Here is a 26,306-nt window from a genome sequence, read left to right as displayed (position 1 = left end):
TGTTCATTACAAGCAGGCAAATTCAAATGCCATTCTGAATGACTCGCTATGCCGTAAAAAAAAAAAAATCATAACTACTGGATACGCATTTCCTGTGCTTAACGTAGACCCTGGTTTTTCTACTTAATAGGAACTCCTTCCAAGTGTGGTATTTTGCTAGAACAAAGCATTGTTGTTTCACAAGCTAATGAAGCCCCATAAGACTGTGCTAATTGACAGGAAGCTAACAGCAGGTAGTGTACAGTAATTAGACCTGTCAATCAGCCCAGCTGTAGGTGAGGGTGAGAAGAATTAATCTTTTTTTTAAAAAGGTAGCAAATGCTATAGCAGTAAAATGTGAAGCAAATGCATTTTTTTCAAAGACATGTGCACTTTGGTTGATTTGAGTGCCCAGAACTTTATCTCCAATCTGATGATCCAACTCGGGGCTGTCCCAAGCAGGTTGACACAACCTTAAAGTAGTGGTAGAAGGTAGATCCCCACCATTTACTACAGCTGCTTACAACCAAGGTGCTGATCTCAATAGTGCAAACCACTAGAGACAGCAAAGCATTTAAACTGTGCACTCGTGATTTCTGATTAATAGCAGGACTCCAGTGAGCCCTGAGCATATATTATAGACAGATGGATCATAACATTTCTATAGCGCTTTTCTAGACACTCAAAAGTGCTTTACAGTGATGAGGGGGAGACTTGCCTCTACCTCCACCACAGCCTCTCAGATACTTCTGCTTTTTGGGGTATTTAGGGGGTTCCTACAGGATGACTAGGAGGCAGGTTGAAAGATCTAGGGTTGGGAATTTAGCCAGGACACCAGGGAACCCCCTACTCTGATAAGTACTTCAGTATATCCTAGCTGCAGCATGATGGCCATACGGTGGCCAAGTTGCGGATACGTTTCTGTGCACTGTGGTCTGGATTTAGTATAACTGCCACGGTGCTTTATGCTGAAACTTGGACTTATTTGTGTGGTGGTGCAGAAACAAAATAGATATATAAATCCATACTGGGCTAATCCGTGATAAAGTCTGGATCCATCACTGTAATTAGTGTGATAATGATCTAATCAACACGCAGCGTGCCAGCACCAGTAACAATGTGCATCCAAAGCCAACCATGCCTGGTATATAATTCAAATTCTGGCTTTGATCTTTAATACCAATACACCAATACATCACCCATGGTATGAACAAAGCCTAATGAGCCTCGATCTGCCTTTATTATTTGAAGAAACTGCATAATGACTGGCTTATTTACCATAATAATTAAACCAGGCCGGCAAGTTGGCCTAAATATTGTTGATTAAAAATTCTGTGAAAGCAAATGATTCACACGACAATGTGAATGTATCTACATGCTGAAGTCCCCACTAATTGCACATATTTTGATCAAAGAGATTGCACTTTGAGTCGTATTTTAATGAGTCAGAATCGCTTTATCCATCCAGCTCATTCTATCCGTTTGTCTTCAAAAAGTCACTAATGTACATCCGATTGCAAAATCATACCGATTTCATCAGACTTTTTAATGCAATGGGGTGTCAGCAACTCGCTGTTAGCTCGCATTCAGGCAATGCAACAAAGTACGTATGTATATTTTTAACAATAACGACTGCTTCAGCTACAAACAATGCACGCGCTGCAGTCGTTTGGCAGTGAATTTACAGTCCGTGTTCATCCAGCGTATTGGGCTGCAGTTCTTTTGTCAGGACCGTACCATAGAAGGGAATGGGCCCCGAGTGTGCGGCGTTTGGATGGGCTGTGGGCCGCACTGGCGGGTCAGAACCTGCCCAGAGAGGGGGAATAAAGTGCCCTTTCAGCTCCAGTACCCCGGCCCCTATGCAGGGGGAGGGGGGGGGTCGTCAGGCCTCCCTGTCACTCTCTCTATACAGTACACGGCCGCTGTGCTCATCCACGGTTGTCAGGGTGCATTATTTTCCCGGGGGCCTGACGGGCCCTGGCTAAGCAGAAAAGTCTTCTGTTGCTTGTCACCAGGCAGAAAGAGAGGAAGTTGGCAGTCCGTCTCTGGGCAACCCTCCCCCCCCCCCCCCCACGGCCACCCCCACTCCCACCACCACCCCCCACACCCCCATTCCACCACCAAACCACTTGCTAGTCTTGGGAAAACAGTAAAATTAGGTTTATCGGATCGGTCAACACAGATCGTGCAACTGTATTCCAGTGGAGTGTTGCACATTTGACCTGCAGTGAATCTGTGTGGCTCGCCAGGAGAAAATAACGTAATATAGTCACATATATACTCATTTAAAAGCATTATATGTCATGACATTTGGTTGACGGTAAGTTAACAATAGTTTATATTAATAAATGTGTTAACCAGGAGTCCAGGAGTTATTGTAACCTTGTTATTTGGAAACTGTTCTTTAGGACTATTAACAATGTCTTTAGACAGTGCAGTGTAGTTACTCATGCATTATTAAACAAATGATGAACTAAAAACTATTGCACCTAGTTGTCGTATTTCTGGGAAAAGGGTCTGACGATATCATATGAAATAAGTTAAATATTTTAGCAAGAACTGGGGGCCCAAACTTGCAGAGAAGATGCTTGTGAATATTTGCAGTGTACGAAGGAGAGCTCATGATGTCATGTTCCTGGAACCGTTGTCATGGTGATATTGTGTGGGTGTGTGCTGCCTTTAGACCATAGGTACTAGGGTTGTTGACAAAATGGTCAGTAAAAGCTCTTCACTGGATGAATTAGATCAAGACCAAAAAAAACCCCAGTTTTTCTTCAATCTGTTAGGCGATTTGCACCTTATCTTCTGGTCACATCAAACCTCATTATGCCATCATAATACTAATTCACACCTACACAAGGACAGGACTGTGATGAAGGCAGCAATGAAAAAGTACTAACATTTGGGCCCTGGAAATGTAAGGTCATATGACGTATGACATCACAATGCCCTTCTCACAGGGGAATTGTGATGTCACGCTCTTCCACTCTACTCTCACACCCCCTGGGGAACGTTCACGACGACGTCACCGTCTCAGGGCGAACAGACCATCAGCGGAACGGGCGCGAACGATGCGGTCGCGGCGCGTCCGTTCCGTCCAGGAGCGCGGTCGGGAGAACCCCGCGCGTTTGGCCGGCGTCAGGGCGAGGGAAACGCACGCCCCGGGGGCTCGAGGAGACAGATTTACGAGCGTCTCCATCTCGGCAGTCTGCTGGCCTCATTAAAGTCGGAGGGTGTTGAGCCAGTGTGAGGAGGCTTTGTGGCTTGGCATTCAGTCGGCCGGTGGGTGGGTTCCAGGATGGGGGGGGAGAGCTCATTGTCTTCCGAGTGGGTGTCTCTCGGTCCGACTGCTAACGCGGGGGGTCCCGCGGACTCCAAATGTGTTTGCTTTTAATTAAAAGACCAAAGGGAGAGGCAACCCCGTCGCCGGTGCCCCAAGATTTAATTAAAACATCCTACAGCGAAGCCAGGGCGGTCACTGTCTGCTGGTTAGTGTTACCGAGGCGTGTTTGTCTAATTATGAGTCCGGCTACTTTGGTTTCTAAAAGTGTTCTCCTTTGTCTTTTGAGGAGGAAGGGCCGTGTCGTCTTAATAGGGCGTAGAGAAGCACCTCCGTTTCAGCCGGTTAAGATTCCAGACGCACGTCGTTTTCACACTTTAGTTCGAAACGCTGGACGCGAGAAACAATTTTTCCGAATTAACCCAGCCGCCCTAAATTTGGAACGGCACTCGCTCGCTGATGGGTTCCACAGTTTTTAGTTTCCCCTTCTGGTCCAGTGAGACCACATCTCTCCTCGCTCCGCTTTGGGAGACGGGGGGACCTCTGTGGAAGAGTTAGTCTCACGTTCCCGTTTAATCTTTAGAACAACAGGGTAATTGGCGAGAATGCGGTTTGATGTAATTTTTGGACAGGGAATTCCCCGCTCGTTAATGCTAATTAGAGATACTACTTGGGGGTGAAAATGATTCATCTCATTAAAGTGTAGCTCACTGGCTAATAGCCAACACTTTATAACAGTACACATGACCTGCATGGGCTCCTTCTGATGGCAAACACTGCAATGTTGTACAGTAAGGTACCTCACTGTACATTCTGGGACTGTCCAGCCCTGTGGGTTTTTAGGACACTCATTGCAGATGTCCTATCTTGCTTTCTGTGTGTGGATGCGTCACACCAATGCTGACCCTTTTAGGGTGACATCTTTTTAAATCGGTAGGCTTATCTTTGAAAAATGCTTTTGCCATTAGGTATTGTTATTTTCTTGATGGTATGGACTGAAGGGGTCAACACAAAAGTTGCACCATGTTAAGCTGTTGATCTCATGCCGTGAATTTTGTCAGCCGAGTGTACAGTGTATAGAGTGTATAGTTGATCTGTACAATTTATCCCAAAAAAATTGCTTTTGTTTGCTGGGAATTAAAAAAAAAAAAAAAGAAGAAAAGAAAAGTATCACAGCTGCTTTCCATAAACCTTTATGTCTTCATTTAAACACAGCTCCATTCTCAGCTTTAATGTGCATTTCGGAGAAAGCACAAAAAACAACGAAGACTATGATAAAGGTGCATCTCACGTGCTAGCTTCGCTTTACCCGAAGCGCAACACGTCGCCTTGATCTCGACCGAAGCTCGATTACATTCGTGATTCATAACCCTGAATTTAAATGGCAAAGATACCAGCAAAACCAATGCGGTTTCGCTGCTTATGGGCCGGCCGGACAGGATCCCAGGCGATGTGGGCAGCGCGTTATCACTTATTCATGCGACCTCACCCCGAGCATTCAAACGAGCAGAACGGAACGAGGGAACGAGCAAAATGGCAAACGAGCAAACACGCGAACGAGCAAGGTCACGTGCAGCGGACAGCAGGCGGCCCAACTGCACCGTAAATCTGACGGAGACACAAACACTAATTATGAATTTAAATAAAAACGACAACACGCACTAAACCAAGTGTTTATGGGAATTACCCGTGCGCAGACTGCAAACAATGCGCTGAATTAAAACCGCAGCCAAGGCGAGTTATAAAAAAATCTACAACAAAAGAACTGAGATTTTGCACTTATGGCAAACACCGTATTGTTCGAAACCCGTCGCATTGTCTGGTCGATATGCATACGATGCCTGACTGGCTTTGGCTGGCGATGTGTATGCCTCGAAAGTAAGAAAAACATTGTATTCGATGGATACAAACACAATCTCCCCCCCCCCCCCCCGGAAGCAGGCACACTTAAGACAAAAACTTTAATCGGGGGACGCTTTCAGAGAAAAATCCGCAGCTCTCTATACATGGCCGCAATCCTGCACTTGAGAAGAAGGAACAAAAGATTTGTCCCCCCCCCCCCCCCTCTGCCTACTAATTCATGCTGATTGAGTTTGGCCCACGCAGCTGCATCTGTCAATCCGAGTGAACCCAATCCCAGGCTAATCTCGATCTAAAGGCCTCCAGCGGTCCTGGGGCCGGAGCATCTGAGCAGCGGAGATTAGGGGCTGGACTCTTACTGCACTTTCACTGCTGGGATTAGCTCCCGTTTTAGCTCCAGAAATGAGAGGTTTTAGGAAGTCTTTTTTATTTTTTTTGATACTTTGGAAAGTGAAATATGGCGGGTGTGCACTGATATAGCAGCAATACCGATGAGGGAAGCACAAAACTCCGCTCGATTTTCAATTTTACGCTTCAAATACCAGATAAATTTTGCCTTGAGATACCAGGCTTTATTGGATTTATTTTACGTTTATTTGATAGGGAGAAATGCGTTCAAAAACTTTACTTGTTTTACTTCAAAACAAAAATCCGTTTGCTAATTTGGAATGTCGTCCCTTTAGACTTTGCGTGCATCTTAGGACGTAAACACTTCGAGAATTTTTCTCGAATGTGTAGCATAACCCTATAAAAGGGTCTAATTTCACTCTTGGGGCTGAGGTCACTTGTATCGGAGTCTTCACACTTGCGGAGTACTTAAATCACATTTAAGACACAATCTCTCCATGTCCACTTCCCCCCCTCTTTCTTTATGGAAATAAAAAAAGTCCATAAAAGCGAGCGTTTGTCACAGGTTGTTTACGGAACGGTATTAGGTCATTTTACGGGGAGCTTTGAGGCGGCAGGAAGTGATGAGCATCGTCTGAATGCATCAACCGATCCACTTTTACAGCCCTAATGCTTTCGCGAGATCGCATCTGTTCACGTGGGCGGCCTCTACTGCACCGCGCAAAACGATGAAGATTTTCTTTATTGGCCAGCCATTTCAAAATCCACCCGATCGGAAAACAGATAACTTCATTAAAGGGCAGAGATGATAGGCTACGGCTGCCATCAGCAGATTTGTGTGCACGTTCATCATTACCAAACCCAACCGAGGTGGGAAGGAAAGGAAACGGACGCTAGCAGTCTTCGCTCACCGTCATCATTAGGCCAACATTAGATAATGTCCGATTAAGACAATAATGCCACAAATGAACACGACCAGAAAGACATACAGCACAACGGCTGTTCAGAAACAGTCGCACATCTGGCGAGTTATAGGAACACGTTTGACGGGTATGAAGCATTTAAAACTGCAGTCCCCCCCCCCCCCGGCGGTGTTCTCGTTGCGAACGTGCGGCCCTTTTCGAGAGACCGGAGAGGACCAGAACCGCTCAGGGTCGGCCCGGCCGTTCGTTCGGTTTAACGGCGGGGGCGAGGGAGGGCTCTTCGCGCGTTTAATGGCGGCGTTTACGAGCGGCCTGCTATTCCCGCCGGTCTTTCGCGGTTTATGGGGAGGACCATGGGAAGGCGAGACTCGCCCATTAAAAAGAAATGAAAGAGCGCTTTCGATGCACCTGCGCTACTGCGCTTCCTTAAGCGCTAATACTAAAAACAAGCACGGCTCGCTCTGATGATACGTTCGTAAAACACGCCTTTAATTTACGACTGCGTATTCCCTCTGCCCGTTCATTTCAAGGTAGCCATGCCATTACATTACATTACATTATTGGCATTTGGCAGACGCTCTTATCCAGAGCGACGTACAGTTGATTAGACTAAGCAGGAGACAATCCTTCCCTCGAGCAATGCAGGGTTAAGGGCTGAACTCAAGGGCCCAACGGCTGCGCGGATCTTATTGTGGCTATAACGGGATTAGAACCACCGACCTTCCCAGTCTTGTACCTTAACCACTACGCTACTAGCCGACTCAAATACCAAATGAATGTACCACATTCACGATTTCAACTGGGCAGGGCTACCCGTGTGCTTAGGGGCGGGGTCAACACTTTCGAGAATGAGAGATTTATCCACGGTCATTCTGACCCAACGAAGAGAAATACGATGGCGTAATTAACCGACGTCTGACAGGAAGTATGAGTGAACAGGGCTGTGGGCGCGTGGGGGGATGTTGTTGGTGTGATGGAGTGCAATCGGCAGCAGGGCCTGCTTGGTCAATATTCCCGGATCAGACAAGAGCTTAAATCATCCAGGGGCACACGTCCGGCAGTCAGCGGAGTGGCCGCTGCCCGGCAACGTGAAGGAATTCATAATATACTGGAAATACATGGAGTGCGCAAATCAGCGGTGGACGTGTCCAGTCCTTTGAGGGCTTGCTTGTAAGTCCAGCCAGGCGATGATTTATCGTCCCGCGTGCCCGTGTTGATACGCACATTTTTCTTTTTGCTCTTCTGAAACCCAAAATCTTTACACCCCACGCTAGGAGGAGGAGGAGGAGGCTCCTGGAGGGCAGGATCTCCAGACTCTTATGACTGAAGCCTGCCTTCCAGATGAACGTCAAGGTGCATTTTAGAGCACAACGCATTAAGAGCTAAAAGGAGGCGTGTCTATTCTCAAACGGTCTCTTCGTTCAAATAACGATCCCACGACACACCGGAGAAGGAAATGGGTCCATACTGCACTGACTGTTTACTTGCGGGGGGTAGCGTTGCACAGGATGCTGGGGAACTTGGCTTGATTGCAGGTTTGATTCCACGGAGGCATAGCGATTACGCCCGTGTGCAAGGGACTACACCTGAACAGGCTCAGTTAAGCATCCAGCTCTACAAACCACACGTAAGGAGAGCTGTGTGCAGTGGGTCACATGGGACAGCAGCATCTCCCCCTCAATATAATTTTACTACGCATGTGTAACGCATACGTAACAGCCTGAAAAACACTACTCAAACCAGACAGGGCAAATGGACTCACCCGTCGCCTAAAGAGGCCGGGCGTTTTAAAGAGTAACAACGTAACGCTGCATCGCCCCCGTGCATTAGAACGGAAACAAATACCTGCGCCTGGGCTTAAGCCCCAGCTACAGCGGCAGCTGTAATCACCATCCCCATCTTTGCGGCTTTATTCCAGATGCAACGGGAAGAAGTACCCTCCCATTTCTCCCTACAGCGAGTACACTAACCACGGGGGGAGGTTATTACATTGATGTAGACCTTGAAGCTCCTTGGCAAAGAACAGAAATGCCCTTTTTAAAAAAAAAAACACCCACATCGCCAATCTTGAGCAATTTAAGACCTGCACGGTAGTCCATTGCACAGCTGTTAAATTGTGGAGCTGCAGGTAGTCGAGTCGACTCAGAGGAAGAGAGGAGAGACGCAGTCAGGTTCCTGAGCAGGAAACAAGTCCTCGGATCCAGAAAGTGGTAATTGGCAAATTGATAATATTGTCCCTGTTTTTGACGACAGCCCTGCGCCTCGGGCGGGAACCGCTCGGCATCCTGGGAACCTATAACGGGGCGACGGTCCCGGAACAATCTCACTGAGAAAATAATGCGCTCCGCACACTCGACTCTGTCCAGAGGGAGAGGGGGAGAGAGAGAGAGAGAGAGAGAGAGAGGGAGAGAGACAGAGAGAGAGGAAGGGGGAGAGGGAGAGAGAGGGGGAGAGAGAGGGAGAGAGAGGGAGAGAGACAGAGAGAGAGAGGGAGGGAGAGACAGAGAGAGGGAGGGGGAGAGAGAGAGGGAGAAAGACAGAGAGAGAGAGAGAGAGAGAGAGAGAGAGAGAGAGAGAGAGAGAGAGAGAGAGAGAGAGAGTTTAAAGTGGATCAATCCCAGACAGTTTAATTGCACCAACTTCGTTACAAAATGTTCCTTTTTTGATGCGTTTTCTTGTGTGACGGGGATCTAGATACCTGTCGTAGGCCTTACTCAGCTGGTGAAGGTGACAGGCGACAGGCCTGAGCTTTAGCCTCGCCGTGGCATACGATGACTATGAGCAGGAGGACATGGCTACAGAACAGAATGGGCTTTTGTTCCTCATGTTACGGCCACACGAGACATCCAGGCACCAACAGGCTACCAGTCAGAATAAGCCAGAGATATTCTAGCGCTGTGATCAGTTGCTAGCTTTCACCTGTTTGCCTGTGCGGAAGGCTGGGCTTAAAGGTCCCATATTGTGACATTTCCCTTTGTGACATCACAACTAAACGCTCGTTGCTCGTTCAGCACGGCCCACCTTGCGGCCGGAACAAATCCAAGCAATAGGCACAGACACCGTTGAGCTTGTCGGAGCTAACCAGCCAATCAGAAGAGGGTTCATTGATGTCATCGAGTCTTAAAGACACAGTCACTAAAACAGCCTGTTCTTGGTTAAAGCTCATGAGAGGAGCTGGAGAACGGACACGTAAAACTGGACAGAGATTGTTTTTGGTCCTTAAAAATCACACAAACATTTATCTCGTGGATTTCAAGATCTACAAAAAAGCACTGGAAAGGTGTACAATATGGAACCATTTGATATTATATTATTATATTTTGAAGTAGTCGCTGGCTCATTATATTGCATACGAGTGCAACAATCCCACTGCAGGACACCTGTATGTCCCACAGGGGGCAGCATGGAGGTAACAGCATGTTTTTCCTCAATCTGTGTTGACGCAGCATGTCAAAACGATCCTGACCCAGTTTTTACATCAGCACCAGAGTATCCGGCTCTTACAGTTAACGTACTTGATCACAGCCTCCCTAGCTAGAAAAAGCAGGGTGTTACAGTGCATTTTACAGGCATTTTACAATGCTTCATCAGCAAAAAGGGGGGGGGTTTATTAGCGTTACATTTTTGCTTGGTTAGGAGTACACTGAAGGAATGTTGCTCAGGTCAAGCCCTGCCCTCCCCTCCCAGCTGAGAGCAGATGGTGGGCTCTTTCTCTCTTTAGAAAGGGCAGAAAAGTGAAAACTAAAAATTGCCAGTTCAAATACCTTTCAGCAATGTGTACACAGAGTTGGTTCCCGCAGGGTTCCTAATCAGCCAATTCGGCATTACAGAAAATGGCAAACGTCTTTCATTTTTATTTCGCCGTCTTGATCATATGCCCACGGGGGGGGAACATGAGAGGAAACGCACTGAAGGACCAGGATACGTCACCGTTAGCCGTTAGCCGTTAGCCACAAGCCTGATCCTCGGCTTCTCACGGAGACGGCTCGTGTGATTCATCAGGAAACACGACCAGGGGCACGTTCAAAGCCACATTTCGCTACGTTTCCGCATCAAGTAACCTTTCTCCCAAAGGGGTGCAACACTTTGAAACGGGCTTTGAGGTATGTTTACTCCCCTTTGGCGAGTGTGTCGGGGGGGGGGTGTAGCCCGAATCAATAATGACGCAAAGCCTGTGCTTTTAAGCCCGGAGAACGCCTTCACAGACGTAGGCACAAACTGTACCTACGTCAGTCAGTCCGCCCACGGTCAGCAACAGGACGTTCAACGCGTTTCTGTTTAAATAAACATTTTGCTACATTTTAGTCAGGGCTGAATGGGACCAGGGGAACAAGTCAGGCCACATCCCCCTTACAGGAGCTCACAGGCCACATACCCCCACACAGGGCTCCCCTTCCGCAGCAATGAAAGGGGGGGGGGGAAAATCAATGTAGAAGCTACAGATCTTCAAAAGTTCCCCTGGCGAGTGGCTTTGTGCTGCATAATTACCGATCTGGCAAAAAAAAAAAAAAAAACCCCGATCTACTTAATGGCGTGTCCCCATTAAAGATGAAATACGGGCAGGCGGAGAGCTGTGGCGTGCTGCACTCACTCAGGAGACCCCAGACGGAGGCCGGGGCGGATGGCAGACGCCCCGTGATTGAGTAATTGAATGAATATCCTGGAGAGGAGAGGGAGAGGGAGAGGACAGTCACTTCACAGACGGCGCTGATAATCCCGCACGTCCTCCCTGACGCCTGCCGTCGGGAAGCGGAGACACATTATCTCTCCCGGTCCCCTCAGTCTGACGGCCAGATCCCCCCATCTTCCTCCCAGACCGACCGGCTGAGTGTGTGTGTGCGTGCGTGTGTGTGGGTGTGAGTGTGTGTGCGTGAGTGCGAGTGCGAGTGCGAGTGCGAGTGCGAGTGCGAGTGCGAGTGCGAGTGCGAGTGCGAGTGCGAGTGCGTGTGAGTGTGTGTGTGTGAGTGTGTGTGTGTGTGTGCGGGTGTGTGTGCATGTGCGGATCTGCGTGTGTGCGGGTGCGTGTGTGTGTGTGAGAGTGTGTGAGTGTGTGTGTAGTGTGTGTAGTGTGTGTGCGTGTGCGGGTGTGTGTGTGTGTAGTGCGTGTGTGTGTGCGGGTGTGTGTGCGAGTGCATGTGTGCGGGTGTGTGTGAGTGTGTGTGTGCGTGTGCGGGTGCGTGTGAGTGTGTGTGGGTGTGTGTGTAGTTAGTGTGTGTGTGTGTGTGTGTGTGTGTGTGTGTGTGTGTGTGTGTGAGCGGGTGTGTGTGTGTATGCGGGTGTGAGTGTGTGTGTGTGACAGCCAATGCAGTGCTCTGATCAGATTACAGATACACACATACATTCCTCTGCTTATTGCAATATACGGCAACAAATCTCTGTTTACTTCCGCTCATGTCAAACTGTCCTAGGGGGTTCTTTTTGTGTAACGATTTGTCATAATCTGCATCATAACCTGCACATTGGCATCACCAGTTGTACCAGCATTGGACAGCAAAGCAAGTTCAATGGCTATTTTCCCCCTGATGCAACCATAACGTAGATGTTTGTGTCAAAAAACGATTTGTGTAGTTTGTGGGTGCAACACAAGAACCGGTCTTATTATAAAAATATAGTACATTTGGTCTGCTGGCAATCAGCACCCGCGACTCCTATGTGCGATTTTCGTAAAAGAAAATGAGAAAATGATCCTCTCTATTCCTCCTTTCCTCCTGAGAAACAGCCGGCGCCAGGACAAGACTTTTCTGCAGGAGCACAAAATGACAAGCAGGACTCATTAGGAGCGAGACTGTATGTAAAAAGGTCTCGCTGCAGAGAGAGAGAGAGAGAGAGTTGTTGCCGGAGTTACCCGAGAGCAGGGGCGGTGTAATGGCGTGTTTAATGAAGGAGGAGACACGCCGTTCGGCAGCGCCGACCGCTGCCCGTCGAGACGCACACACTCTGCACCTCCTGCGGCACACCGTCGCCATGGCGACGGATAGGGCGTGGCCACCCACCCCCACCCCCCCGGATCCAGGGGAAACGGCTGCGGAGCGCGGATTAAAATGTAAATATTGGCATTTTGGCTGAAAAGGACGGGGGGGAGCAGAGGGGGGGGAGAGAGAGTGCCCTTTCTGTCCAGCCGGGGGGGGAGAGATGAGACCCAGCGCTCCCCCCGTAACGTGTGTCTGTATCGTGTGCCTTGAGCCAAGCAGGTTCTAACAGGAACGCCCAAAACCACCACGGCAGAGAAAACAAATTGCAAGCTATAAAGGGTTGTGCGTGTGTGTGTGTGCGTGTGTGTGTGTGGGGGGGGGGGGGGGGGATACAAATCTGAATCACCATTGCAGTGTTTTATACTTGCAAGCACATTCTTTGTACCGATACCTTGCAGGGCTACCCTAACCTGTTCCTGGAGGGCTACCATCCTGCAGGTTGAGATCTCTCGCTGTTGAATGTGGAGTGGCTTTGTTAGGGCTGGAGTGAAAACCTACAGGATGGTAGATCTCCTGGAAGAGGGTTTGGCAGCCCTGACGTAAAATTGAACACAAAAAATGGGTCTCGCATGAAAATCTTGCTGAAAATGCATGCTATAAAAGGCTGCTTGGGAGAAGGAAAAAAAAAAAATGTGAAGCCAGTTCTTTGTTGTGGTGCCTTAATCCATCAGTGTGAAAGACAGTGGAGAATCGGCACAGATTAACTTGGAGAAGCAGCAGGAAAGTCCCCTGTGTGTAGCCGACATGCAGAAGAATGGATTTATTGGTTAGAGCGTAGCCGTTTGATCTTGCTTTGTGATAAAAACGGTGAATTTGGACCTTTTAACAGCTGGCCGCATGCTGGGGACATTCAGCAGAAGGCTGAATGAGATGAAAACATGTTTCATAAAGCATTTGTGTAGATCGTGTAGTTTAACTGCCAGATATTTCAATTATTCTTCATGAATGAAACCGACAGCTCTCTGCATGGTTGTGTGGGTTTTATTAGATTTGTTTTTAAAAACGTCCAGGCGTGCCTAGAAAGCCTGATGTCTGGGATCATAATTTGCGGAAAAGAAAAACACAGCAGATGAGGCCTTCGATTAAACTCCTGGAGAATAATTTTCTCAGGCACAAAGTTCTTTGTTCATCTGACACAGGAAGAAAAAGGGAGAACGTTCCCGTAGTTCCCGGAGCTGGTCGGGAATTGTCCTCAAGTCTTACCCCTGCTAGGAAAACTGACATCTGCCGAACGCAAACAAAGCTTTATTCACAACACGTGAAGTAACCGTCGGGGACATGCCAGTGTCTTAACCCTGTTGGCACGGTGTAATCCCCGACAAGAGCACTGAAGATTCATGGGTAATCCTGCGGCCCAAAGCCATCGCAGCTCCTCAGTCTCGTATGCCTGTCACAGATTCCCGCTGGGATCCTGGTTTCCCTACATACGAATCCACAGCAGGATTAGCAGGTTCTGTTCATCTCGAAATGAGAACTGGAGTATTTTTGACGATCGACACTCGCGTTCTGGGTACATGGTTAGAATGGATGGATGTTTGTGTCACGTGACACCAGGGGCCATGTTGATGGGGTCAGGGGGTCAGAGATACACAGTGCCTGTTGGTTTAACTCCAGTCCTGGAGGGCCACAGTGTCTGCTGGTTTAACTCCAGTCCCAGAGGGCCACAGTGCCTGCTGGTTTAACTCCAGTCCCGGAGGGCCACAGTGTCTGCTGGTTTAACTCCAGTCCTGGAGGGCCGCAGTGTCTGCTGGTTTAACTCCAGTCCTGGAGGGCCACAGTGTCTGCTGGTTTAACTCCAGTCCTGGAGGGCCACAGTGTCTGCTGGTTTAACTCCAGTCCCGGAGGGCCACAGTGCCTGCTGGCTAAAGAGTCCACACACCTTGTTCTCAAGGCCTTACCAGCAGACACCGCGGCCCTTCATCGTGCACGTCCACATCTCGATGGCGATAAAATAAGTGATATATCCTGTGATATCTTTCTCCTCTCTCCTCCCTCCGTGCAGAGCTCCGCGTCCTTCCGGGTGTCTGTGCGAGATGACAGCAGCCTGGCCGTGTCCCTGGAGCCGGGGGACCTGGTGGAGAACGCCACGGCGTACGCGGTGCGTGTGGGCGGCGAGCCGCTGGCGCGTCTGCTGCTGTTCGACGACTTCGGCAGCTCCCCGCCGCCGCCGCTGGTGTTCAACGCCTCGTACCACGGCCTGTGCTACACCGTCAGCCTGCTGAGCAACACGGGCGCGCCCTGGTCCCGGCCCCTCAAGACCGTCACCGTCCTCACACGTGAGCGCTTCCGCTTTCGCCCGCTGATAGCGATCGCGCTTCCTGTGTTGCGCTTCCACCCACTTCCTGTGTTGCGCTTCCACCCACTTCCTGTGTATCGCTTTCACCTGCTTCCACCCACTTCCTGTGTATCACTTTCACCTACTTCCTGTGTAGCTCTTCCACCCACTTCCTGTGTATCACTTTCACCTACTTCCTGTGTATCACTTTCACCTACTTCCTGTGTAGCTCTTCCACCCACTTCCTGTGTATCACTTTCACCTACTTCCTGTGTATCACTTTCACCTGCTTCCTGTGTGGCACTTCCACCCACTTCCTGTGTACCGCTTCCACCCACTTCCTGTGTATCACTTTCACCTACTTCCTGTGTAGCACTTCCACCCACTTCCTGTGTATCGCTTTCACCCGCTTCCACCCACTTCCTGTGTATCGCTTCCACCCACTTCCTGTGTATTGCTTTCACCCACTTTTGCCCACTTCCTGTAGAGGCCCACATGCATCAGCACTCTGTTTTTAGCTTCTACAATGACCAAAGAACGCACGCAACGAGCAGTGATGTAGGTTTGAAATGTCCCTAACCACATCCCCTCGGTCTCCTTCTCCTGTGGTCAGATCTGCGTTGACTTTTTCGCAAACGTACATCATGTCACGTGGGAAATCCTTTTACAAACTTTTACTCAGATAAATGGCAGTTAGACCCTAAAATATGAATACTTCCACCAAAATTGCCAAAGTGTGGCAACTTGGATCAGCATGGAAGACCCTCTACCCACTGCCTGTAGAGGCCCACGCACACAGCGCTCTGTTTAGTATCTGAAACGCCCACAAAACGTTCACAACCAGCACTGACCTAAGTTTTCCGAAACATCCCTAACTCCACCCCCTCAGTCTCCTTCTCCTGTGGTGAGCTCTGCGTTGACTTTTCGCAAACGTACATCACGTCACGCGGGAAATCCCATTACAGACAGCCCAGGAAAAATGCCACAAATAAGCATACTTCTACCAAAACTACAGCTGTTTTACTTGATCCAAAATTGAATTAAATCGAAGATTAGGCTTAATCTGTGTATGTGAAACGAACTTCACAAACTATGGAAAATAATGCATTTCTAATAAAGTGGGCGGGAAATGTGTATATTATATATATATATATATATAAATATATTTTTATGTTTTTAACCAGAGCCTCTTCCGGTTGAAAATGTGTCAGTCCGTGACTACCAGCCCGCCCCTGAGACAGGGGTGGTGTTTGAGTTCAAGACGGCCGAGAACAACGTCTTCAGCAGAGTGAACATCAGCTACACGGAGGGCAGAGAGCCGAGGTCCATGCTGTATAAAGGTGGGTCCCTTTTCCCACGCCCCGGCCTCACACACCTGTGCGTCTGCCCTGGTCAGAGCACCCCTTCTCCCAAGAACCAGGGAGATAGACTGTGCAATCTACTGCCATGGTGATCATTTAATTCCTCAAGGACCCACATTAAATGATTGATTTTAGAATTGGAGTGTTTGTGTGTGTGTGTGTGTGTGTGTGTGTGTGTGTGTGTGTGTGTGTGTGTGTGTGTGTGTGTGTGTGCGCATGTGTAAGTGCATGTGAGCATCGGTGTGTGTGTGTGCGTGCACCAGTGTGTGTGCATCTGTTTTGTGTGTCTGTGAGCATTAAAAAGGGTAATCTGTTAAGTGCTTTCAGTTTTGTTGAACAAGGGATTAAACTGTGCTGGATAATTTATCCCAGATAAATTATACTCCGCTAAACTACGCTAAATGAGGCCGACTGAATGCTCTAAGTAAAATTGAGCCCAACAGAGCAAACCTTAAATTATGGTGATACATGGTAATTGCTGTTATGCTAATTTGATTAAAAGGCATTAAAGGAGTTGATTGAGGCTCCTCTGCGCCTCCTGTTGTGTGTACAGTCACAGTGCTTTCTGAGGTTCTGCCCGTGATGCAGTCGCAACGCTAGCGCTGATGCTAGCGCTAATGCTAGCGCTGATGCTAGCGCTGATGCTAGCACTGATGCTAATGCTAGCACTGATGCTAGCGTTAATGCTAGCACTGATGCCAGTGATGATGCTAATGCTAGCGCTGATGCTAGCACTGATGCTAGCGCTAATGCCAGCGATGATGCTAATGCTAGCGCTAACGCTCTGGTTCCCCCGCCCCGGTGCAGATTTTTTCAGAGGGAAAACTGTCTTCAAGCACTGGCTGCCAGGCACCTGCTACAGCAACATCACATTCCGGCTGGTGTCCGAAGCGACCGCCAACAGAACCACGCTGGTGCGCCAAAGTGCAGTGGGGCATGAGCTCCCCCACCACAGGACAGGTAAGTCCTGGGGCCTGAGGAGATGGTTCATACGCCACTCCTTCTATCCCAAACTTAGGGGGCATATGTGTACAGCAGCATAAATATAATCTATGAGATAGATTTCTTATTATATATCAGTCACATCCACTCTACCTTTACATTACATTACCTTGTAATGTCTTGACCTATGATGCCATGGAGTTTAAGTATATTATTATTATTATTATCATTATAATCATTATTAATATCTTGCTGGCCAGTGGAGGATGGGCTCCCCCCTCTATAGCCAGGTTGCTCCCGAGATTTCTTCTCACCCCCACTGGGGAGTTTTACCTTTCTTATGAGGGGGTTCTGCCCTCCTGTTACTCTGTAAAGTGTCTTAGTGACAGCTTTCTGTAAAAAGACTAATAAAATTGATATGCCTCAACTTGAATTCACACGATGTCCTGCACGCTCAAATCCCGCGCCATGTTAGCAGATGTTAGCCATGTTAGAACCCCTGTCACATCATCCGTGTCCGTCCTACGCAGTGCCCAACCCGCCCCTCAACGTCTCCCTGAGGATCATTCACCTGAGCAGGGGGGCCCCTCTGGGGGGGGCGCACGAGGGCCCCCACTCCCGCCGAACCCGCAGCGCCCTCCTGATGGAGGGGGAAGAGGCGGGGTCCCGGGAGGAAGAAGCGGAGTCTCAGGAGGAAGCGGCGGAGGACGGCCCCGCCCAGGGCGCCAACGACACCTACGTCTCGGCGGACGAGGACCGGGGCGGGATCGCCACGGACTCCTATTGGCCGCCGGCCACGGGGGACCCCGCCCCCACGGAGGAGGAGGAGGAAGAGGAGGAGTTCGTGAACGCGGTGGTGCCGGAGTACGAGGACTCCAACGAGCCGGGATCGGCCATGGGCCTGCCCCTGTCTCCCGAGCCCTCCGTCGCCCCCACCAGGCTGCCACCGGTACTGCTGGAGCTGCGCTGGCAGCCGCCCCGCCCGCCCACGACCTTTGACGGGTTCAACATCTACATCTACAGGGACGGTACGTTCCCGCCTGCTGCTCGGGTCCCGGGGGAAACTAACGTTTGCTTATTCGGTGAACGCTCTCGTCTGGAGGAACTTACAGGCCCATTGTGATGAGTCATATCCTGGGTACCATGGGTGCCATGGGTTGGGGCCAATTCTGCCCCAATTCCAGCCCCCCATTAAATTGTTATTTCCCACTAAATGTCATGATGTTACATTTTATTTAACAGACGCTTTTATTCAAAGCGACGTAGAAAAGTGTATATAAAAGTCATAGAACAAACCGAACAGTTTGGATAAGGTACAATTAAAATATGATTGGTTGTAAAGGCACAAATAGAAGTCTAGTTCTAGAAGATGACTGTAATGAGTCAACTATAACTTTAACTTCATTCCTCAATTCAAGTCTTTGTTCAGATCTGTTCACTCCTTTTGATTTCAATTTCGATTGAGTAACAGCAACAAGCACAATTCTAACACAGTATCCTCCCCACAATGACTTCATTCAGTTCCTTTTCCAGAAGCATTGAACTGAATGACAAAATCTTGCTTCCTATCAAACAAAATATTTTCATTGAGTAATTGCATTAATACAAAAACAAAATCGACTACAAAAAACGTACAGAATAGCGCTCATTATATAACAGGGTTCTTTGCTCATCTTGATTAAGGATGTGAATGCTTTGGGAGGGCACTGTGTAAGGCAGCAGTCTCCAACCCTGGTCCTGGAGAGCTACTGGGTCTACTTGTCTTTGTTTTTGCCTTAAAAATCAGCACTCTGTTGAGATCCAAGTAACCAAGTGAGCAGTTGATTAAAACGTACAATTGCAGAGTAACAACAAAAACCAGCAGACCCTGCAGCTCTCCAGGAACCACGGTTGGAGACGGCCTGTACCCTAGTGATTAGGGTAAATGACTGGGACACGCAAGGTCAGTGGTTCTAATCCCAGTGTAGCCACAATAAGATCTGCACAGCCGTTGGGCCCTTGAGCAAGGCCCTTAATCCTGCATTGCTCCAGGGGAGGATTGTCTCCTGCTTAGTCTAATCAACTGTACGTTGCTCTGGATAAGAGCGTCTGCCAAATGCCAATAATGTAATGTAATGTAATGAAATGAGACCACCGGTGACAGGCGTGATTTAGAGGTTGTATCGTCATTAGGGAACTGCACGGAGATGGCCACCGTGGACGAGAACACGCACGAGTTCTTCGTGGAGCTGACGGAGGCGGGCGTCTACAGGGCCCTGGTGACCACGATCAGCTCGGCCGGAGACTGTGACCCGCGTGAGAGTCCTGGAGACACCAGCTTCACTTTCTACCTCAGTAAGCCTGCCGGGCTCAATGCAAGCGCTTATCTTTATCCTCTTTCCCCCCCCCTCTCCTTTTCTTGCCCTGAGCTCCACACATCGGGGAGAGGCTAGGACCGGGAAATCGAGAAAACGTGAATTGGGGGAGAGGTGGGACCGACCGATCAGTTATATACGTCGCACTTTAGGAAATAGTACCTCACGAGAAAGGAAAGTTCTTAACATCTACTTCTAGCTCCCAGAAGGAACATTTGAGGGGTTAGAATGTCCTTAAGGATGGCGGACCTCGATCGCGTTCCAGGTCAGGAGCAAGAAAAAGACAAAAGAGGAGTACAAGCGATAAGCGATTGGAATCAGCCCCCTCTCTGTGATTCATCTTTGTGTTTTATCAGGAGCCAGCATAAACTGCCATTTCCTTGTGGGGAGCAGCGGTATTAAACTGCTGATAAGACAGTGGTGACATCATCTTACTGGTAGAAAATCCAGTAAGTGCGCTGTGGTTGGCATGAAGTTGCAGGGAGTTGACAGGAACTGTGAGGCAGGTACACTTAAAATAGTATATGGTGTATAGTACAGATCTCAGGCTTGTATGACAGGCCTTGCCATTCACCCTCAGTTGAATGGATCTCAACCATTAGGTCTATGTGTTCAGATGAACTGATCTCAGACATCTTTTTGGCCTATGCATTTCAGATAAACGGACCTTAGATCGGTTAGGTCTTAGTGTTCAGATAAACAGATGAGGCGTATGCGTTTCGATGAGCTGACCTCAGGTCAGTCGGGTCTGTGCGTTCAGACAAACAGCCCCGGAGCGTGCGCTGAGACGGGCTGATCTGAGATCTGTGCCGCAGGCCCCAGCGGGGAGTGGTTCGAGCAGCCCAAGGAGAGGCCGCAGGCGGTGAGCGTGAAGATGCTGGGCACCAGCATGGCGGTGGTCTCCTGGGCCCCGTCCCCAGAGACGCACAACGGCTCCCTGGTGTCCGTGCTGTCCCTGACCTGCCTGAAGCCCAGCCTGAGCCAGAGGATGGAGAGCACCTACTGCAGCGAGGTGGGGCTCAACACTACCCAACACTACTCAACACTACCCAACACTACCCGATACTACGGCCTATATACACACTACTGAACACAAGCCTGAGCCAGAGGAAGGAGAGCACCTACTGCAGCGAGGTGGGGCTCAACACTACTCAACACTACTCAACACTGCCCAACACTGAGACCTATATACACACTACTGAACGCACACCTGCCTGAAGCCCAGCCTGAGCCAGAGGACAGAGAACACCTACTGCAGCGAGGTGGGGCTCAACACTACCCAACACTACTCAACACTACCCAACACTACTCAACACTGCCCAACACTGAGACCTATATACACACTACTGAACGCACACCTGCCTGAAGCCCAGCCTGAGCCAGAGGATGGAGAGCACCTACTGTAGCGAGGTGGGGCTCAACACTACCCAACACTACTCAACACTCCCCAACACTGTGGCCTATATACACACACTACTGAGCACACGCCTGCCTGAAGCCCAGCCTGAGCCAGAGGATGGAGAGCACCTACTGCAGCGAGGTGGGGCTCAACACTACCCAACACTACTCAACACTCCCCAACACTGTGGCCTATATACACACTACTGAACACCGCCTCCCATAAAACACAACTGAACGTCAAGGTAACAGTGGTGCTGCGACCTTCAAATCACGGGAGAGACCAGGCTTCCGTGAACTACTCTCCAAGCCTAGGGAAAAAAAAAAATCTCTCCTTCAGTACCAGACTTTCGGTTCAGCACACGCTAAAGTCAAGAGGTAACAGCACTGATGCTTGGTCCCCATTTTCTCTACAGGCTGTGGGATACAGTAGACATGCCCTCAAACTGCCTTCTCTCAGGAGCGGGCTAATTTGGGTTCTCCCTCCATTACTAACATTTGGAAACCGTGCCGAGCCTCATTACTCCCGTTTTTACACCTCGAGGCAGCGGGTAGAAAGCGGTGAATTTAATCTGCATAATTTAGAGCCGAACGCACAGGACCACTGCACTTCTGCTTTTACAAAAGGTAAACCATATAGAATTAGGAACGATTAACGTTGTAGATAATGAATGTGTGTGATAATGTGTGTTTAACAATGCAAGTTTTATGGATTTTTTTTTTTAACTGTACATCGTTATATTCCACAGGAAAATTCCACCAGTGAAATCATCATGAATCTGACCCCCGGCGCACAGTATAGAGTGGTGGTCTATCACACCAACGGACCCCTGGTCAGTCGTCCATCGGAGCCTTTCATCTTCGGGATAGGTACGCCTCCCACCGTTCCCCCTCTAAAGACCGTACTGCAGGAAGACTGCAAGCACATGCCGTCTCATTCTGTCTTAGCGCTTAAAAAAATGCATGAAACGCATGAAATTGTTAATATTTTGTGGCACGGTGTCGTAGTGGTTAGCGCTGTTGCCTCGCCAGGAGGTTCTGGGTTGGAATCCTGGCCAGCTGGATGCTCTCATGTTTTCTCCGTGTTTGCGTGGGTTTATTCTGGGAACTCCAGTCACTCGGGTTTCCTCCCACACTCAAAGATATGCATGTCAGGTGAACTCCTGCCACTGGCCTTGACCACAGCAGAGGCCTGCAGTTGGTCCCTGGGTACTGCACTGTGGCTGCCCACAGCTCCTCAGTAAATATTACCCCACAGGGTTCAATAAAATGTATTTATTGGCTTAGAATAAATGTTATTGTCAGTTGCACGCTGAGGACCGGGGTTCGATTCCCAGTCCTGCCAAAGTCGAGTTTGGCCAGGTCACGTGGAGCGGCATAATTGGCTCGCTGCGCCGAGGGAGGGAGGGCTAGTAGGATCGCAGCGTACAACAGCGCCCTGGTCACCTCGGAATCACGGTCACAGACTATGAGACTGGGCGGCTTGCAGAAGGCGTGTCGTTCTCAGGATCGCTTGATCCATCTGGGCCGCCGAGGGACGGGGTTCGTAAGCGGTGTATCCCCCAGCTAACACAACTGGCTCCCAAAAAATGTAAATAAACTGACTGAACTGGGTTGTGGTGGGCTCCGCAGAGCCGACGGGGGTGGAGGACCTGGAGGTCTACCCGCTCAGCCCCACGGCGGCCATGCTGAGCTGGAGGCGGCCGTACCACGTGGCCTTCCGCAAGTACGCCCTGGAGACCTTCTTCTTCAACCCCGCCACCATGACCTCCGAGTGGACCACCTACTACGAGATCGGAGCCACCGCCTCGGTCACTCCGTCCGTGGTAACGGCTCCTTTTAATAATGTTACGGCTGTTCAACCTGCTGGTGTTTAAACTCGTTCACTTTGGCTGTTCAACTCCAGGCTTAAAGCTTGCTGGGTTCTGTAGTTTTGCCGATAAATGATGACCCCCCAAGTCAGGTGAACGGCCTGCTCTTGTCATTATATATTCTTATGAACCCTCTTATATTTTTGCTAGCTCAGACATCATGCTTAATGATAAAGGGTCATGTAATTTAAACTCCTCCTTGATTGACACATTCTCGTAACTTTGATCGGCTAATATTTTTCCTCAACATACTTGGAATATCCGATGAGAAAAATTGCACTTGCAATGAAAAGTTCTGAAGCGCTTGTTTTTGAGGAAGATGTGCACACAAGAGTCGGACTTGCAGGCACAAGGCCCTGTCCTCCCTTGCTACTGCACTCATCTTAATTAGCACCAGAAATACAGAAGCCCAGCTGTACCATTTCAGTGTCTTCACAGACTGTAATTACACTGTAATTATAATGCATTTATTAGGGCCTATAGCTGCGATGGCTTTTAGATTGTAATTTTCGTGAATTAAAATGTAATTACAGCCTATCGCCGCGATGGTTTCACGTTATAATTGTAATCCATTAAGTTGTTATTGCAGCCAGTAGGTGTGATGGATTTAGATTTAGACTGCAAGTGTGCATCGGTGGGTAGAGCAGCAGACCTAAAATTCCAGATGGAGCGCCATTATTATTGGGCCCCTAAGGTTCAAAGCGTTACTTTGATTAAGTTGTTCCAGATTTGCCTGAGGCTAGGCAGAGTGGTACGTCTCCTTGTCAAACATTCCTTTAAGCCTTGAATGCATGTTCTTATTTTTGTAAGCATTTTTATTTAAACAGAGAGTGGTCACTGTGTGGAACCGCTTGCCTGGTTTTCAAGACCAGGCTTGATACGGTGCTGGATACGGTTTAGCTTTTTAGGTAAACTAAGCAGTCGGTACACTTTAATGGTAGGAAAAGGCGAGCGTTGCTTATTGTTATGTTATGCGTTCTTTACCTTAGTAAAACGTCCATTTGTGTTGGATGCTACCTAGAAATGACTCCACAGAGAAAACCACAGAGAAAACAGCCATTCTTCTCGGCCGAATAATATTCCTTTTTGGATCCCCCTGTTTATTTTGACTCTTATGGTGAGTCACCACCGAGACGTCCCACGGCGTTCAAAGATAATGAGACATTTCGGCAGGCCATCTGCCCCCGGTCCTCCCGCCCCGTTCCACCCTGCTGGACCCTGGCTCAGTGGCACTTGGCCAATGGAGGAATACAAGGACAAGTGGGGAAACTGCAGACCGCTGAAACGGCTCCAGTCATGTGACCAGACGGGCCAATGAGGAGCGCTTATGACAAAACATTCTGTAAAATGACTACCTAATATGGAGGGTCTTAGCGTCTCCCCTTTTGAAAGAGTCTGATCTGCAGCCTGCCTGGTACTACAACTTCCTCGTAAAAACAGTCCTGGTCATGTGATCAGACGGGCAAATAAGGAGCGCTTATTGACCAAATGTTCTGCAAATTGACTCTACAAGATGGAGGGTCTTAGTGTTGCTGCTCCACTCTTACCCCCCCTTACAGAAAGTACCGGATCAGCTGCCTGCCTGGTACTACAACTTCTTCGTAAAAACAGTCCTGGTCATGTGACCAGACGAGCCAATGAGGAGGGCTTATTGACCAAATGTTCTGCAAATTGACTCTACGAGATGGAGGGTCTTAGTGTTGCTCCTCTACTCTTACCCCCCCCTTATAGAAAGTGCCGGATCTGCTGCCTGCCTGGTACTACAGCTTCCGAGTAACCATGGTGACGTGGGGCGACCCAGCCCTCAGCTGCTGCGAGAGTTCGACAACGAGCTTCATCACAGGTACCGCCCAAGCCGATGTGCCGGAATTTTCCACCAAGCACCACGTGTCCAGAAACGCTCGTTAAAAAAAAAAGTGCCGTTTGGCAGCTTTCGGGCTCTTAAGCTTCTTCCCCGATTCCCAGGAATGCCGTAGGATTATCTAACGACCATCAGCCGCGTCATTAATATCCGAGAACGGTCTCTTGGATGCAGTCTGCGTGCACTTTAGTAGGCTTCTCTGCATAAGTACGTGTGTGTAATTGGAATATTGACTGGTGGGGGCAGCCTGCAGCTTCGTGGTTAAGGTATGTGATCCCCAGTGAAGCCACGATAAGATCCGCACAGCTGTCGGGACCTTCAGCCCCGAACCCTGCATTGCTCCCACCACAAGCGGGGGGGGGGGGGGGGATTGTCTACTGCTTGCTTTGGATAAAAGAGTCAGCCAAATAACATTGTAATGGTGAATAGGAGAGGGTAGTGTCTGAAAAGACCATCTTTCTTCTCCAGCCCCAGAAGCCCCCCACATCTCCTCGGTGGAGTACAGCAGCAGCATGCTGTACGTGCGGTGGACCTACGGGGAGATCTTCACCGACCTCACCCACTCCAGGATGCTGCACTGGCTGGTGGTGGCCGAGGGGAAGAAGGGCTCGAAGAGGCGCATCTCCGCCGATGTGAGCCGCTCGCCGAGGACTGTGACGTTCTCACAACGTTACTCCCCGACGCTCTCACAACGTTCCTCCCAGATGTTCTCACGTTACTCCCTAACATCCTCACAATGTTACTTCCTGACATGCTCACTATGTTACCCCCTGAGGTTCTCACAATGTTCCTCCCTGACGTTCTCACAACATTACTCTCTGACATTCTCACTATGTTCCTCCCTTATGTTCTCACAACATTACTCCCTGACATTCTCACAACGTTCCTCCCAACACTCACAACGTCACTCCCAAATGTTCTCACAACGTTAATCCCTATCATTTTTAAAACGTTTGTCTGAAGTTACTGCCCAATGTTCTTGTTATTCTCCAACACTCTTATGATGCAGCTGCCTAACGTTGTTGTAATGTCACTCCCTAATGTTCTCGCAACTAAAGTTCTCACACGCTGTAAACCTTCTCACAGAATAACTCCTAACATTCTCGCAACACGAGTCCATGTCGTTCTGACAACGACTCCTAAATGTGCAACAACAAAAAAAAAAAAAGAGCTTAGTTTCGACCCATTTTCCCCATCAGCCACAGGACTTCCAAAGGTTCCAACAACACGACTCCCTGATGTTCTCACAAGACTGCGAGCTCTGTTTTAACAGATTTATTTCCTCCTCAGCCAGAGAGTCGAGCAGAAGAGAGGGCAGATAATTAGTCCACAAGAGATGCGATATTGATGCGGATGTCAGGGCCTGTTTGAAGCCTAATTAAAGTCGGGCAGGTATGGTGCCGGTTGGCATTGTCTAAGTCCTGCAGGATCCAAACTGCCTGCCTTCTCCTGCTCGCCATTCAGCTGCTGTACGTGAGCCGTAATGAGCTCTCTTTCACACAGAAGGCATGATTATTAATGAGAGAATGTTTCACAAACTAAACCCGTCTCGAGAGCCCCAATGGGTACTAGAGGGATTTCGGTAATTACCGTCCCATGTGAAACATGCGTGCAGCGACAGTACAGCATAGCGTAGTGCAGTGTACGGGAATTAACTGCCATATTGACGAAGGTCTTTCAGCTGTGGGTCAGAGAGAACAGAAGGAAGGATTTAGTTCACACTGCAGACGTAGGCACGCCAATGAGTCACACAAAACTTCTTTACTTTCCCATTTCTTATTTGTCAGTTGAAATGAATTGCCTTCCCCCGTTTTGTTCTGATCAAGTCGACGCTCGGTGAAAAATTTCCTAGCGGAACTTGCCCCAGTGGAAAACCGCCCAG

At 49.1% G+C, this 26,306-nt stretch overlaps 1 protein-coding gene across 2 annotated transcripts in view; it reads left to right on the top strand.

The window, feature by feature from the left end:
* Window positions 1-26,306, top strand: part of ptpro (protein tyrosine phosphatase receptor type O) — a 46,045-nt gene that overhangs the window by 4,653 nt on the left and 15,086 nt on the right. Inside the window, exons 2-11 of one of the 2 annotated variants that reach the window (XM_061229418.1) lie at window positions 14,365-14,638; window positions 15,822-15,977; window positions 16,806-16,958; window positions 17,471-17,968; window positions 19,113-19,274; window positions 20,110-20,306; window positions 21,442-21,562; window positions 22,325-22,518; window positions 24,295-24,406; window positions 24,893-25,056. In XM_061229418.1, the coding sequence (XP_061085402.1) occupies window positions 14,365-14,638; window positions 15,822-15,977; window positions 16,806-16,958; window positions 17,471-17,968; window positions 19,113-19,274; window positions 20,110-20,306; window positions 21,442-21,562; window positions 22,325-22,518; window positions 24,295-24,406; window positions 24,893-25,056 (2,031 nt within the window). Of the gene's footprint in view, window positions 1-14,364; window positions 14,639-15,821; window positions 15,978-16,805; window positions 16,959-17,470; window positions 17,969-19,112; window positions 19,275-20,109; window positions 20,307-20,787; window positions 20,835-21,441; window positions 21,563-22,324; window positions 22,519-24,294; window positions 24,407-24,892; window positions 25,057-26,306 lie in introns of those variants that run through there. The other variant, XM_061229417.1, reaches the window with a different exon arrangement.

The sequence above is a fragment of the Conger conger genome, chromosome 19 (assembly GCF_963514075.1).
Source record: "Conger conger chromosome 19, fConCon1.1, whole genome shotgun sequence".
NCBI classification, from domain to species: domain Eukaryota; kingdom Metazoa; phylum Chordata; class Actinopteri; order Anguilliformes; family Congridae; genus Conger; species Conger conger.
This window is presented reverse-complemented; position numbering and strand designations above follow the sequence as displayed.